Source organism: Lepidothrix coronata, unplaced genomic scaffold (genome assembly GCF_001604755.1).
Source record: "Lepidothrix coronata isolate B3197 unplaced genomic scaffold, Lepidothrix_coronata-1.0 Scaffold97, whole genome shotgun sequence".
Taxonomy (NCBI): Eukaryota; Metazoa; Chordata; class Aves; order Passeriformes; family Pipridae; genus Lepidothrix; species Lepidothrix coronata.
Window position 1 is genome coordinate 619305 of NW_016690277.1, and position 14723 is coordinate 634027.

Consider the following 14723-nt stretch of genomic DNA (forward strand, 5'->3'; position numbering starts at 1 on the left):
AACAAAACTACTTTGAGAGTATCTCTTCTCAGTGACATCCTCCAAGGTTTATTTTAAGCTGCAGAGAGGTTTGGGAAGCTATTCTTTTAGTTGCTACAAAACCCACCCAAATTATTTCTTACAACAGCTGTCTAGTTAATAAGTGCTCAAAACATTCCTTGTATAGGCCATGAATACAACGTTACAGGAAAACTACTATAATGCACAAAACATCTTAGCTATGCAAAGATGCAGAGTCAAACCACTTCGGTAGAATAAATGATTTGAAGTAAAAAAACCTGGATATCCACACTCTTCTACAAGAGAAGACAGCCCTTCAGAGAAACAGCTGCTACTCTTCCAAAGCCTTAGGAAAATCTCAGTCTCAAAGATTTTTATCAGCAGAATGTTACTATGAATTAGTGAAGCTTTGTAGTGATTTCTGTGACAATATTTGCAGCTATACAGTAAATTGGCAAGGGAAGCCAGTTTAAATAGGACTGTCCATATAAAGACTTACTTGAAAATAAATTAGCAGCTTCATAATCTATGTAAGGTCTTCTTATAGTTGCAAGGATGAAATCCAGTGTATAACTTCAGGCTCAACTGCATTTTGATACAGATCTTCAGGAAATACAGAACCCTCCCCCCAGTCTCTTAAGAATAGTTGGCAGAAGCTTTCAATACCTTTAAATAACTCTTTATCAAGTGTACACAAAGCAGACTTATGGCCTAGTATTTTCTCTCTTACAGTGCCTGGCCTGATGCAGCAGCACAAATAGTTCAATTATGTAATTTCCACTACTTGTAAGGACAGCCAGAACCTTCTATGGGGAGCAGCAGTAGAGAACAGCACTTTCTGAATTAAGGTCTCAAGCCTTCAAAACTTTTATTATGGAGTTTCTTTACCTTCTACAAAAACACAAGTAGTCTAAAAGACCGTATTCTAAAATCTTAAGAGTCCCAAGTAAGTTAACAGATTAACTATGATTTTACCAGAAATGTCTGTTCATCCCTGCAGCTGCTATCCTACTGCTGAAAGAAAAAAACCAACACTGAAGAATACTGATGCTTCTGAACTGTTACTTACTTTCTTGCAATTCCCTCACATTCTTTTGCCCTCCATATAGTAGTAGACTTGCAAAAGATCATCTGAAAACATCATTAAGAAAATATAAAGGCAGATGACACTTCATACATTGTCAGTCAGGCTTACAGTACACGCTAATGCTCAATGGGTAATTCGCCTCCTACACAGCTTCTCGTGTCATTCCTCCCTATTCGTTGATGTTATGGAAATAATTTCAAATTCCCTGTAGGAGATGCCTCTCTTATCTATCCCCTTCTCTCTGTGACACAATAGCAAATTCTAAAGCTTGCAAAGGATCCCAGACACAACTGAGTCCCAGAGCAGACATGCTTCCTTCAGCCCACAGCTTCTGCACCAGCACCCCACACAATTCCTTCTGCATTTAACACTGCCACAGTGACCAGCTCTGTGCCCTCCCTAAAAAACGCTTTTTGGCATGCTTGCCTGTATTATTATTATTCTGAAATAGCAAGTACTGTCCCTACCAAACTCCACCAGCTGTATCAATTCTGGCACAGCAGTAGAGATGTTTGGTAAGAGCAAGACATATTGCAGGACATGAGGATATCCCAAGCACCTCTTTCTTTTCAGAAATGCTCTAGTGTCTCCCCAAATGACCAATATTTCAGTCCATTTAAGTTTAGGACAGTCCTTTACATCTCTGAATCTGATGTACACTGCACAGAAAAATCAACAAGACTGTACTGAGCTTGGCCAACAAATCAATGAATTCCTTTGTCACACACACACAGTTTATAGAATGCTTATGGTATGTTGCATGTCATGGGTTTAGATTTCACTAGACTATGATGTGTGCATAAAAATCATAGAATGGCTTGGGTTGGAAGGGACCTTAAAGACCATCTCATTCCAAATCCCCTGCCATGGACAGGGACACCTTTCACTAGACCAAGCTGCTCAGACCCCCATCTAACCTGGTCTTGAATGCTTCCAGGGATGGGGAATCCACAGCTTCTCTGGGCAACCTATGCCAGTGTCTCACCAGCCTCACAGTAAGGAATTTCTTCCTAATATCTAATCTAAATCTACTCTCTTCCAGTCTGAAGCCATTACCTCTTGTCCTGTCACTACATGTCCTGTAGTGTAAAAATTTCCTCTCCATCTTTCTTGTAGGCTCTCTTCAGGTATTCAAGGCCACAATTAGGTCACCCCAAAGCCTTCTCGAGGGTGCATTCAATTCCTTTGTCTGTGTCATTAGTGAAGATATTAAATAACCCTGGTCCCAGTATGGACCCCGAGGGACACCACTTGTCACTGATGTCCATCAGCACTCTGAGCCAGCAACTGCAACCCTCTGGATACAACTGTCCAACCAATTTCTTATCTATATAAACAATCCACTCATCAAATCCATCTCTTTCTAATTTAGAGAGGATGTTGTGGGAGATCATGTCAAAGGCTTTACAGAGGTCCAGAGAAATTACATCTGTAACCCTTCCCTTGTCCACCAAGGCAGTCACTCCATTATAGAAGGCCACAGGGTTGGCCAGGCAAGACTTGCCCTTGGTGAAGCCGTGCTGGTTGTCCCAAATCACCTCCCTGTCATCCATGTACCTTAGCATAGCTCTTAGGAGGATCTGTTCCATGATCTTCCTGGACACAGAGGTGAGGTTGACAGGTTGGTAGTTCCCAGGGTCCTCATTTATACCCTTTTTAGAGATGGGTACAATGTCTCCCTTTTTCCAGCCACCTGGGACTCCACCTGACAGCCATGATTTCTCAAGTATCAGGAAGAGTGGCCTGACAACTACATCAGCCACTTCCCTCAGGACTCGGGATGCATCTCATCAGCTCTCATAGACTTATGTATAAAAGGAACTTTAAGAATATTATCCTGTAAACTTTTAATGTCGAGATTTTTGTTTATTGTAACACAAGTGATGTTGCTCATTGTCAAATGGTTTAGAGAACTGTAAATTAAGCTCTGTTTTAAAAAAACCACAACATTTGTATCAAGAAGTAACAAACTAGATTCGAGAGCTGTGAAGGAAGACTGTCCACATCAAGTGGGCAAGAAAGGGAGAAATCAGTGAAGTACCTGATGCACGGGAATTAAATACTTGAATTAAGATGAAAGGCTTCAGTACTTTCAAAATTCAACTGTATTTTTAAATAGGTCTACTTGTACCCTACTTAAATAATGATGTCAATACACAGGTAAAGACAAGTTTTAGCATGTCCTTACCCTGTAGTAAAAACAGGGTAGTTCAGGACAGCTGACTCCTCTCAGTGATGCAGAGTACCTGCCTTTCTATTGCCCTCATCATGCAGCCAGAACCTGGTGATTAGTACTTACAAGCCATTAGGGTGTGCGAGTTCAAAACCAAGCACACTTGACAGTAACTCCCTTGCAGGAATGTACCTTGTATTGATTACATCTGCATCTATCATTTTATTTACAATCAAACAGGCTGTAAGGACAGTACACTGTATTATGTCCTGTTGTTGAGAAGTTAAATGCTTGTAAGAAAAGTATTTGGTTTCTAATTAAAATGCTGAACAAGCACAACTTTCTTCTAATAGTTAAATAAGCATAAAGTGTTAACACAGCTCCTAACCATGTCTCACCAACAATACAAGCTTGTGCTTTCCAAGCTTTAAAGCTATTTGTAAAAACATCTGAACATACACGTTGCCTCTACCCAGTCTCTTCATCTATTCTAAATTAACCAGCATGACAGGAATACCACAGGAATGTAGCTTTTTTGTCAAAAGATAATCAGCAGATGTAGACAGCAAAGGACAATAACGTTTCAAGGATTCTAGCAATCTCAGATTTGGGTTTGGCTCCTCAGCAGTGCTCCCTGAATTGAGTGTAGTTCTTCAGTAAAAACTGACTCACTTCTGCACATTTTCATATTTATAAAAGTTATGAAATTTAATGAACGTTTCAGTTGGCAAAATCTCCCTCTCCTAAATTCTAGCATTCACCACTGAGTCTCTGAGTTTACAAAGACTTGTGATGAGAGGATTTATTGTTAATTAGCTACTTAAAATTTAACAGAGAATTGCCCTTGGGAAGAGACAGTGAACAGAAAAGATTTCTCTAAAATTTCTCTGACAAAGTGTGAGGTTAAACAAAACTTTTTTTTTAATCTATCTTACCACAAGTACTAATGGCACAAACATAAGTTGCCATTATAGAACTGATCCTATTCTTAGTAAACAATGCACTATTTTTTCCATACTTCCATCTATAACTACCTCGACATAATATCCCCAAGTAAATACTCAAAAGGGACAAGGAGTAGCTTTGAGCCTACAGAAGTTTTCTTTATTGTTCAGAAATTTTTGGCAGAAGTCACATTTTCTTTTTTTTTTTTTAAAGTCTTTTCCTTGGATTATTTAATTTATAGGACAGCATCATCAGAATAATTTAGCCTTTACAACAATTAACTACTAAAACTCAGTAGTTAGACTTTTTATTTAAAAAAAATCTTGGTCATCCATGTTTATGATACCTATACACATGGTTATAATTTGCTGAATCACATTACAGATCAGAATACTAGCTCACTGGAAAAGACTTTTTTTTAAAGCATCAAATATGATAGTATTAAGTGTCAGAAAGGCACTAGTCTACACTGCTATTTGTGCAGTCATCTCAGCCAGTGCAGTGAAAGTACAAACTCAGGATCTTCTGCTCTTTTGTTAGTTTTCCACAATCAGCACTTCGGAATAATTTATTTTGCAAATGGATAATTTTTAATATGCAAAATAACTAGGAACTAAGATAAGAAGTTGCAGAATACCTAGTAACACAGCAGCTCCCCTCAAATTAAACCAGGATAAACTAAAGCCTAGGAATAATAAAAATTTAGTGTCATATTATTACATAAAGACTGTAAACATAGGCATATACAAGGCACAAAAAGTCTCAGACATTTGCCACATTTTATATGAACAGTACAGATTATGCATGCACAGATTATGAAAACAGAAGAGTTTGAGAGTCACAGATGTGCTACAATTATAGAAAAGAGTAATAAATTATTCAGCCACTTCATACAGGATGTGTCCTCTCGTGCAACAGTAAAAAAGTCCACGTTAGAAGCAGTTTTAGACTACACTTGTTCAGAGCACACCTTTGAAACTAAGATTTTAGAACGAAAATAACACATTTCTCATCCACAGCAGTAACCCCAGTTGGAATGTACAAAAAACTCCCAAGAATTCTGCATTATTTAGACATAAACCTCCCATCCATTCCCTGTAATTCAGCCATAAATAATCATACAACACACATGATGTTGTAAAAACAGCCAGTATATGGGATCAGAGTGGACATGTGTCTTTTTTCAAAGATAGGCAGATATGGATCAAGGCAGGCATCTCTCTAGACTTGGAATTCCAATTATCCCTAAATATTACGTGGATTCCTAAAAAGTGAGTTTTCACTTCGTTCAATTACATACTTGTTAAATCAATTCTAAACTTTTCTCTCAAAGACAGGAGAGGTGGTTCCATGGTTTAACATGAGACCTAAAGAGTCCTTTTCTCTGATGATACATCTTCACAAACAAGAAGCTTCTGCATGTCATTTTGACCAAGTTATATGGTTTTGCAAGGGCCGAAATGATAGAATACAGACTACTCAGGACTTTTGTTGTTGCTGAGCTGATGTTTTTGAACAGTGCCTACTGCCTCTTTAAATAGCATAATCCTACCACAACTCCCTCATTAACTTCTGAATTAGTTCATTAGCCCATAACAAACAGGTTCTTACACTGGTATTTATCTTGTTCCACAGATGAAAAAAACTGACTCGAAAACAACCCAAAATTTGGCCTAAGAAGGTCATAAAATGCCACCAAAAAGGCCACAAACTTTAAAAAAAAAAGATCCCCAGCTCTCAACAGTTATTCTTCAACAAAAGTTGTTTCCTGTTATACACTTTCACACACTTTCTATGGTCTGTCCTCCATTAGTAACTTACAAAAAACAGTACCTGGAACATGAAGTCATTTGAGTTGGGTGTTAGCTCTACGCTACTGTTTCTGAGAGAAGCTACACAATTGCAAGACAAGGCAACATCATAAAGTTAGTTTTTTTTGTCCTTTAAATAACTGTTCAGAATTCTTTTCTATAAGATACTTCCATTTTAATTAATAAAACGACAAACCTTGTTTATTAGATGCTCAGTGACCACTTCTCTTAGTCCAGTGTAGAGTTTTTCACCATGTTTATGTAACACCATTGTATATGCATTCCTATACAGCTCCTCAAAACTGAGACCGCTATTGTTCTTACGCTGGATCTCTTGGATTGCATTTTTCAGAAGATCCCAAATGCTGTTCACATATTTCTCATCCATAGTCATCTGTAAAAATAAAACAATAGGTTATTGTTTAGAATCAAAAAAGAATATAGATAATAGAAGGTAATTGTTCTGCCACATCTTGTTGATTTTATTATCACAAGGTTTCTCAAACTTTATTGAAATAGTGTTTATGAAACTAGCAAGGATTTAAAGAAATAGTTACGGAAATTGTAATTTGTTAAAGTTTAATGCTTTTCCCTTTCAGAGCTGCAAATCCACAGAACCCAACTCCAGAGCCTTTTTAGGTGGAAAGGCAGGTGTTCATGGCCATGAGTCTCTTCCCTACTCTTCCTCCACACTGCTAACAATGGTGGATGGTTAACTCTCATCCCATACTACACGTTACTTGGTGCCTCCTAAACTGTACTGCAACACTAATCTGCTTCACCAGACCCCAAATCAACCTGTACGATAACAGATAACGTCTGACACAGGGTTAGCAAACTCAAGTCATCTGCTTGATCCACTAGGTGCTTCAAAATATGTCAGATAAAACAGTATCTGGGATTGCAAGTAAGTGTAGCAAAAAATTATCAGATGTCAGGATTGCTCAAAGTTTGTGAGTCAGTTTGGTTTAGTTTATATGAAAACAGGAACTGAGTTAGCATTTTACATCTAAAGAAAAAGGATGAAGAGTGAAAAAAGCTGCTATTCCCACAGTTACTGTGGAAGAAGAAAATATCCCACACACCAATCTACCAATATTCCAGATAAGAGTCTACCAATAACGTCAAAGTAGCCTTTAAATAAGAGCTAAAGTAGTGAAAGAGTAAAGAATAATGGTGTGACATTACAGAGGAAAATCATGACCAGGTGTAGTCTACCTCTCCTTCCCCTTCCACCCAAGAACCATTAATAGAAGAAAAATATGGAAAACTAGATCTGACTGCAGTTTTAATCAAACACAATTATTAGCAGAACTTTTCTCATAATAAGTATATTTTTACATGTATTTTCAAGATATCGTATCAACTTCTCTAGGCATTACAAATAAAAGTACAGCTCATAATAAAGAGAAGCCATTCATTGCCTTGGGGGGGAATGGGCTGCTGAACAAAATCAAACCAAGACACACAACACACAATCTTCCATCCTGCTTGTCTTCTGGAGTTTTGGTTAAATACAAAGATTTTCATGATAAAAATAACCCTATCACTACTTTTCCCACTTCTCTGATACCAGATCCACTAGACTACTCAACTCTATGTACCAAAAACTTGAGATATGGTGTTAGATATCAAAAAATTCTTAGTTCCCCATCTCCCAAAAGTAAAGCCTCAAAGTAGCAGAGGAATGGCGGATGGAACGTCACGTGTCCCTCCACACTTTTTGCCTATTCTGCTATGTGTAATACTGAAAGGTCAGTAATTCTGTTTTTAATTTGCATTTGCTACATTGGTGCCTCTTCAGGGAAATTATTTTCTAAAGCCTTCCTGAACCAGCAATTTTACAAGTACTGATAATGAAGGCAAGCATTTAGATTTGCAGACAGCAATCCAAGTAAAAGCTTTTCAGCCTTCTTTTCAAAAAAACGAGGTTTTGTTTTCAAACAAAGCATAGACTCAAACCAACACCTCCCAATGTCCTTTCCTCCCCTTGCTAATCAAGAATCTCCGAGCCAACACGACCTTTTTATCTCGACTGCGATTTAATTGCACACTGTATTTTAGAAAAGGTGTGATCTGTATAAACCCGGCAAATCACGGAGGTGTTACAGCACTGCTGCTTCTGGGCTGGTCACAGTGAACACCTCTGTGTGTTACAGACAAAGCAGCACTTTTGATAACTCAGATCTGTTCAGGAAAAAACTAAAAGTGAACTGTTTAATTCTTCTACTTTTAATCCAAATGCTATAAAAACAAAGGAAAGACTGTAGTGTTATTTGCTCCAAACTCACTGAATACAAACATGAACATCGAGCTTTCTGCCACGTAACAGTTGACACACCACAAGCTGCTCTGGTCTGGAAGCACAAGAAAGGTGCATAAAAGGTAATTTTAAGGAGTACACACCTCCATGGGATAAATACACAGAAATATTTGAAAAAGTATTATAAACTTATTACCTTTTAGGATTAAGCATGAAGGACTCTGCTTTTCAGTGCAGCTTCCTATTCTGCTGATGACTTAGATTAACATCTGTGAGGTTTTATGGGAACAGGTTTGCTCAAGTTCTAGGATATCAAGGATATCTAGGATATCTGAGCACTGTCTTCCAAAAAAGCTCTAGCACAGCTGGCTTGTTTGCAGCAGTGTTTTCTAACAAAGCAAAGACTCCTAACACTTTAAATAATTCCATTCTATTTGGCAGTAAGTCACTGCAGTAAAGTTTGAGCAAAAATGTATTATTTCCTCTCCACTGCTGAAAAATTGTGTACCATTTGAACAGAAGAGGTCTTCCTGTATTCTCAAAGGTACGTAAGATTTGCAATGGCTAAATCTACCCTTGGATTATTTAACTCACAGGTTCATCTCTTTTCATCCCCTTTTCCTTAAGTCAGGCTTGTATGCAGATTTAAAATCCAAACAACTAACCAATAAATATGTTTTTGATACCACTCGAACACTTTGCCATTTTTCAAAATTCTGTACAAAAGCATCTCTGAAAACACTATTAGAGAACTGTGACTCAACAGGGAAAATTTGTGCAACTCTCTGGATCCCTACTCTATGAGTGATAGACTTCCACAAATATGAACACAGAATTAGAGCCCTGCTGTTTTTCCATGTTCATTCCCAGATTTCTTTTAATGGTTATATTTTAAAAGTGAACTCCACATTTTTAATATAGTTGCCTTGCTCATGCCTTGCTTGTGTCATGTATTGTTGCAGATTTAGCAGAACCCGGATTGCTGCTTCTGCTGGTGCTTTGAAAAAAAAAAAACAAAAAACACACAGGTCTGGAAAGGCTTTCAGAAGCAAAATCCCATTAACTTCAGTAGTGTCTACACCCAGATTCACTAAGATAGTAAGAAGCCAGTGTCCAAATAGAGGAAATGTGTTAATGTACTCCTGCTTATCTGAACATTACCTTTCTTGGGGAATGGGAGAGAGACCAAGTCTGTTATTGGCAGGAGAGAGAGCTGTTTATAAGAAGCCGCTAGTTGGAAAACTTCCACAAACCGCTGCCCAAATGCTAATGATTCAAAGATGCAACTTGAACACAAACATCTGAACTCAGAGCATAGCACAAGTACATCTTCAGGAAATTAGACTAAAATGTCAGTGTACATGAAAGTGCAATCATCTCACCAAAAAAAAAAAAAAAGTCTTCAAAGGACTCAAAAGGTCCTTTATTCCACAGTGCAGGATCAGATACTCTCAAGCCCCTTCCTTTAACAGTGTTTGTCTATCATATTAAAAATTACCAAGACCAAATAAACAATCACTGCCAGCAATCTATTGCCAAAAAGCAGGTAAAGGTGGTAACAGTCCTGAAGAGACTTCTCAGTGTCTCCCTCCCAGAAGCTGGCACCTGTTTGAGTAACTTACTGGCATCAATCACAACAGAACAGCTCAATTCTAGGAGTTTTCTGATTAACATACAACTTCATACAAAATATTATCACCCTCCTTCTAGTCATGTAGGTCAAAGGGAAGTGCAACATCCTGTCCCTAGGGAGCAGGAACAACTCCACGTGTTAAGACCTGCTGAGGCCAACTGGCTGGAAAGCAGATTTGTCAGAAAAGAACCCAGAGCACTTGACAGACATCAAATTGAAGATGAACTAATGGGCCTGTGAGGCAAAGAAGGTTAATGGTATTGTGGGCTGCATTTGTAGGAGTGTTGCCAGTAGGTCAAGGGCTCTGTGCAGCACTGGAGAGACACGTGGAGTAGTGTGTCCAGTTCAAGGCTCCCCAGTACAAGAGAGACATGAACATACTGGAGAGAGTCCAGTGAAGGGCCACTAACCACCCTCTGGAACACCTCTCACATGAGGAAAGGCTGAGAAAGACAGCCTAGGGAAACCCTGCAGGGATCAAATCAGTGCAAACAAAAGCCAATGGGAGGGTGTACTGAAAAGGGAGGGAACCAGCCTCTTTGCAGAGGTGCCCTGTGACAGGACCAGATACAAGGGGCACAAACTGAAACACAGGAGATTCCCCCTGAACGTCAGGAAAACTTTATTGTGAGGGTGACCAAGCACTGGCAAAGAGCCCAGAGAGGCTGTGGAGTCTCCATCCTTGGACATGGATTCAAAAGGCATCTGGATACAGCCCTGAGCAACCAGCTCTAGGTGACCCTGCTTAAGCAGTGGGGCTGGACAAGGTGACATCCTGAAGTGGCTTCCAACTTCAATCCCCGTGTGATCTGGTGATACACACTACGGTTGTACACTGAGGAAGCAGGAAAACCAGGGCTCCTTGAGTAAATGTGACCTTTTAAAACTGCCAGTACCAGTCTTCCAAAGGAAATGCATTGAGGGATAACAAAGGTGAGCAACAAAATACTTGTGGTCCCCAGTGGAACCAGGCATTTGTTCCCTGACTTATACCAACTGCAGTCAAAGAACAACACTAAAACTCCCAGACTCACAAAAATCCAACAGATCTACTGCCGGAAATTCTTTGCATAGAAATAAATGCTTTGGGGTGAAATTTCCATTCTGTACACTTTAACTTTTACGACAGTTCCGTTTGGATGCAACTTGATTTCATATTCTTGTCAGTTGATTGTTTCACCCTTAACACTACAGAGCTTGCTCCTCTTATTTATATAACCGTGCTCCGAGTGCTGTGAACTGCAAGGAAGAGTTACGGGGGTAAACTGTTAAGAGCCTGCTGATCCTAGAAGGTTTACACCAACTTACTTTTACTGAAAGTAGCTATTTAGTCTTCTTACCAAGAGGTGGTTAAGAAAGAAGTGAGGAAGAGGTAAACAGATGTCCCACAGAATCTCTGTAGGAGTATCCACAGAGGTTTACCCATCAGCAGAAACAAGAGACACATGAACTAGTACTCTCAAGGCTAGTGACCACAGACAGCTTCTTATCCTTCTTGAAGAAGAAATTTCTAGACAAGTTCTATGAAGTTCCCACAAAGATCTCAGACCAGATAGGCCATTGTTAATTCTCAGAGGTTCTAAACAGACTGTCAACACACTTGCAGGACATTTTTACTTTCAAAAAAGTCACAAACACCACTACTCACTTTTTCTACAGAGTAGCTGCAGTGTTTATCACCATTCTACACATTACGAAGTGAAACATGTCAATCTGAAAGGGATTACTTTTACAGAACAAAGTTTCTCAGAATTTTCAAAAAATGCAATCATCTGCCTCATTCCTCTCCATGACATCACTTACAGGTCTAACACCACAGAGCACTGGAATGAGAACCAACAGAAATTACAGAATGCAGGTGTTTACCCTCTCTACCTTGGAAGGAAGTGAGTAGATACCAACAATTATAGTTAGTCAGCAGTGCTGGGAGTAAACATTTGCACCTAATAATTGCAGCCTATTCTCACTCCCCCTCTTCCCATCCCTCAGCAGACAAAATGAGCAGGGTCTGATTGTCATCTAAAGCTGCCACCATGTGGTCCTGACCCATGGTCCAAGAGGCAAAGAAGACTCCCACCAGTGGTCTTCAATTCCACTGCAAGACAGGGCATTCATCAAGATGGTATTAAATAGTCTGTTACACAATAACTCAGCATCCTTAGCCTGTATCCTTCATTTGGAATGAAATTGGGCTGAGGTTATCCAGAAAAGGGCAAGAGTAGCCCATTTCCTGCCTCAGAATCTAATCACTACTTGAATTTTTATAAACCCTTTGAATATTGTTAATTTAAAATACAAGAATTTACCGTGACAGAGATATATTGTCTAGCGTTTGCTCCAAGAATATCTCTGAAAAATGGCACATTAAGATATGGAACTACATATTCTTCAAGTACAGGGCAGATAAAATGTACTTCTATTAATGACAAATGAAGAGCTCAATATTAACACTTTTCTGAAGTTTTCATCACTGTGTAAAAACGAGCATATCTGGAAGATGTTGGCTCACAATCTCTTGCTCTCACATTGGCTACATACACTTTCTCACAAATAAAAACAACCCATCTCTGAACAAATAAAAACATCAGGCACAAAGTTCCTCAATAGTCTTGTCTGAACAAGTTGACTGTTACACACCAAAACATGACTGGAAGCTAAGAGAAGGAGCATGAAGAAAGTAAGGGTCACACTGTCTCACTGCTGTTCTCCTGCACCTGGGCTATTACTTCACTTTGGACATCTGTCAAAAGAGTCACAGGGAAGTCAGAGAAATGTGCTGCCAAAAGTAGCCCTAATAAGTAGGCTTTGCTCCTAGGTGACCTTCAGCAGCAATCAAAGATGACAATACAGTGTTATCCACATCTCCTAAGGAGCGTCAGGAAATGCCTATTACACTATTATAGTCCCTCAGAGGGTGTGGGTGGTGGTGGTGGATCTATGCCTATAGATTCCCCTGACACCTGCCAGTTATCATCTACAAGATTAAATACTGACACCATTTTTAGGATCTGTGTTTTTTTCTTCACTCATCCATTGATATTCAAGCCTTACCCTTGTTTGGGTAGGCAAACACTACACTAAACTTCTCCAAATTCCTCCTGCAAGGAATACTCATGGCACCGTGTTCCTTCCAGGCTCAGAAGACGAGCTGAGTGACCAGTGCTGAGAGTAATCCCCTAAAGACCAAGGGAAGAATCAAGTTCAGTCTCACCCTCAAAGAGGCTCCAGCCTCTGCAGGGAGGGCTCCATGGCAATACTCTACCACTAACAGAAACACAGGAACTGTAATATCCAATTCTCCTTCCCAGGCTTTACTCAGCAGAAGCAAGCAGAACATGCAATTAAATAAAAAAGGAATTCTGTCAACTGAAACATCCAAGAGCTGTAGGATTTTAGGTAAACCACGCTCCTCGTCTGTGGCAGGAAGAATGTAACAAGGAGCCATGGAAGTTGTAGTCTTCCGGGTTCTCACGTATGCTCAGACAATACTTGACTGCCATTGGTTGGGAGGTCATGTGACATGTTTGAGCGTTGTATTTAAACCCAAGCGGTTTGAAATAAACGGCAATTCTGCTCTGGCACTCGTTCGTGTCTGAGTGGGGTTCGTGCCTTAATCAACACCCCCCAAATGGTGCCCGAACAGGGACTTCAGCAGGTTACTGGCAACCAGGAGCAGCAGCTCTGGGGAACCTGTCCGGGGGTGTCCGTATCGCCAAAACCAAAAGGAAGAAAAGAAAGAATTCAGCGCGCCGGGTTACCTCTGCAAAAAGGAACAGAAAAGGAAGAAAAAAGGACCGGAAGAAAGGACAACAGAGCTTCAGCACAGAGGTAACCAAAAACTGGCGAATATGGGAGGGTGGTTTACCCGTCAGGAGGGAATTACTCCAGAAATCAAACAAACAACTGAAGCTATCTCTCGATTTTTACAAGAACAGAGCATAAACATAGAAGAAAGTAAGTTATGGGACTTGTTATATTGGATTCCTTTGCATGAACCTGCATTACCTCTAACTGGACCTTATCAAATATTATCTTGGAGGAAAACAGGGAACAAGATTATTGAAAAAGCCAGTGAAGGAAAAACAGACGCCCTCAAGAATTTAGCTACATGGAAGGACATTATGATAGCTTTAAATATGCACTACAGAAAGGCAAATGCACCCGTGAGAGTGGACATCCCCCCCACACTCCTTTCCCCTCAACCCCCCCCCTTCAGCCCCAGCCCCCACCAACCGAGTGGCGCGGAAGGGGATGCACGTTGGCCGGGGGCCCACCTGGGCTTGGGGGCTGGCGGCGTGGGCATGGCAGCAGGGGGGGGATTCTGGCTTTATGCCAGCGCCCATGGCTGCAGCTGAGGCTGTGCCGTACAGAGCAGCGAGCGGTGCTGCTGGAGCCGGGGATGGTTACAGAGCAGCGCCGACCCCGGGACCGTTACGGGGCCGCCGTTACGCGGCGGTTGCACAGTTAACGTGTGGAAGGAGAGTGACAGCAGAGGTACCACCATGTTGCCTCTGCCGCACGGCACAAGTGAAGCCTTCACTTCCCCCGCCACCCCCAGGTTCAGGCCTTTCACTGGGAAGGGGGGAGGATGACTATGACGGACAAATAGACGGCGAGTCTATAGAGGACACAGAAGAGAATCTGCTAGTTCCCTTTAGCCAGGGCGGTCCACTAACACCCTTTGGCTGCGCAGCGGCCATGAGACCGCTGCAGAACAACCACGCAGCAACATGGAACACAGCAAGTTTAGTCCGGTCGTGAGGCGGAAGTGAAAGTGCCTCTTCCGTCACCACCAGTTCAACCAACTCACA

General features: G+C 40.6%; 1 protein-coding gene across 2 annotated transcripts in view; it reads right to left on the reverse strand.

Moving 5' to 3' along the window:
* Positions 1 to 14723, reverse strand: part of CUL3 (cullin 3) — a 61133-nt gene that overhangs the window by 31948 nt on the left and 14462 nt on the right. The window contains exons 1-2 of one of the 2 annotated variants that reach the window (XM_017822344.1): positions 13124 to 13363; positions 6213 to 6410 (exon numbers count right to left, since the gene is read on the reverse strand). In XM_017822344.1, coding sequence (XP_017677833.1) covers positions 6213 to 6410; positions 13124 to 13357 — 432 coding nt within the window. In that variant the 5' untranslated portion in view covers positions 13358 to 13363. Of the gene's footprint in view, positions 1 to 6212; positions 6411 to 13123; positions 13364 to 14723 lie in introns of those variants that run through there. The other variant, XM_017822345.1, reaches the window with a different exon arrangement.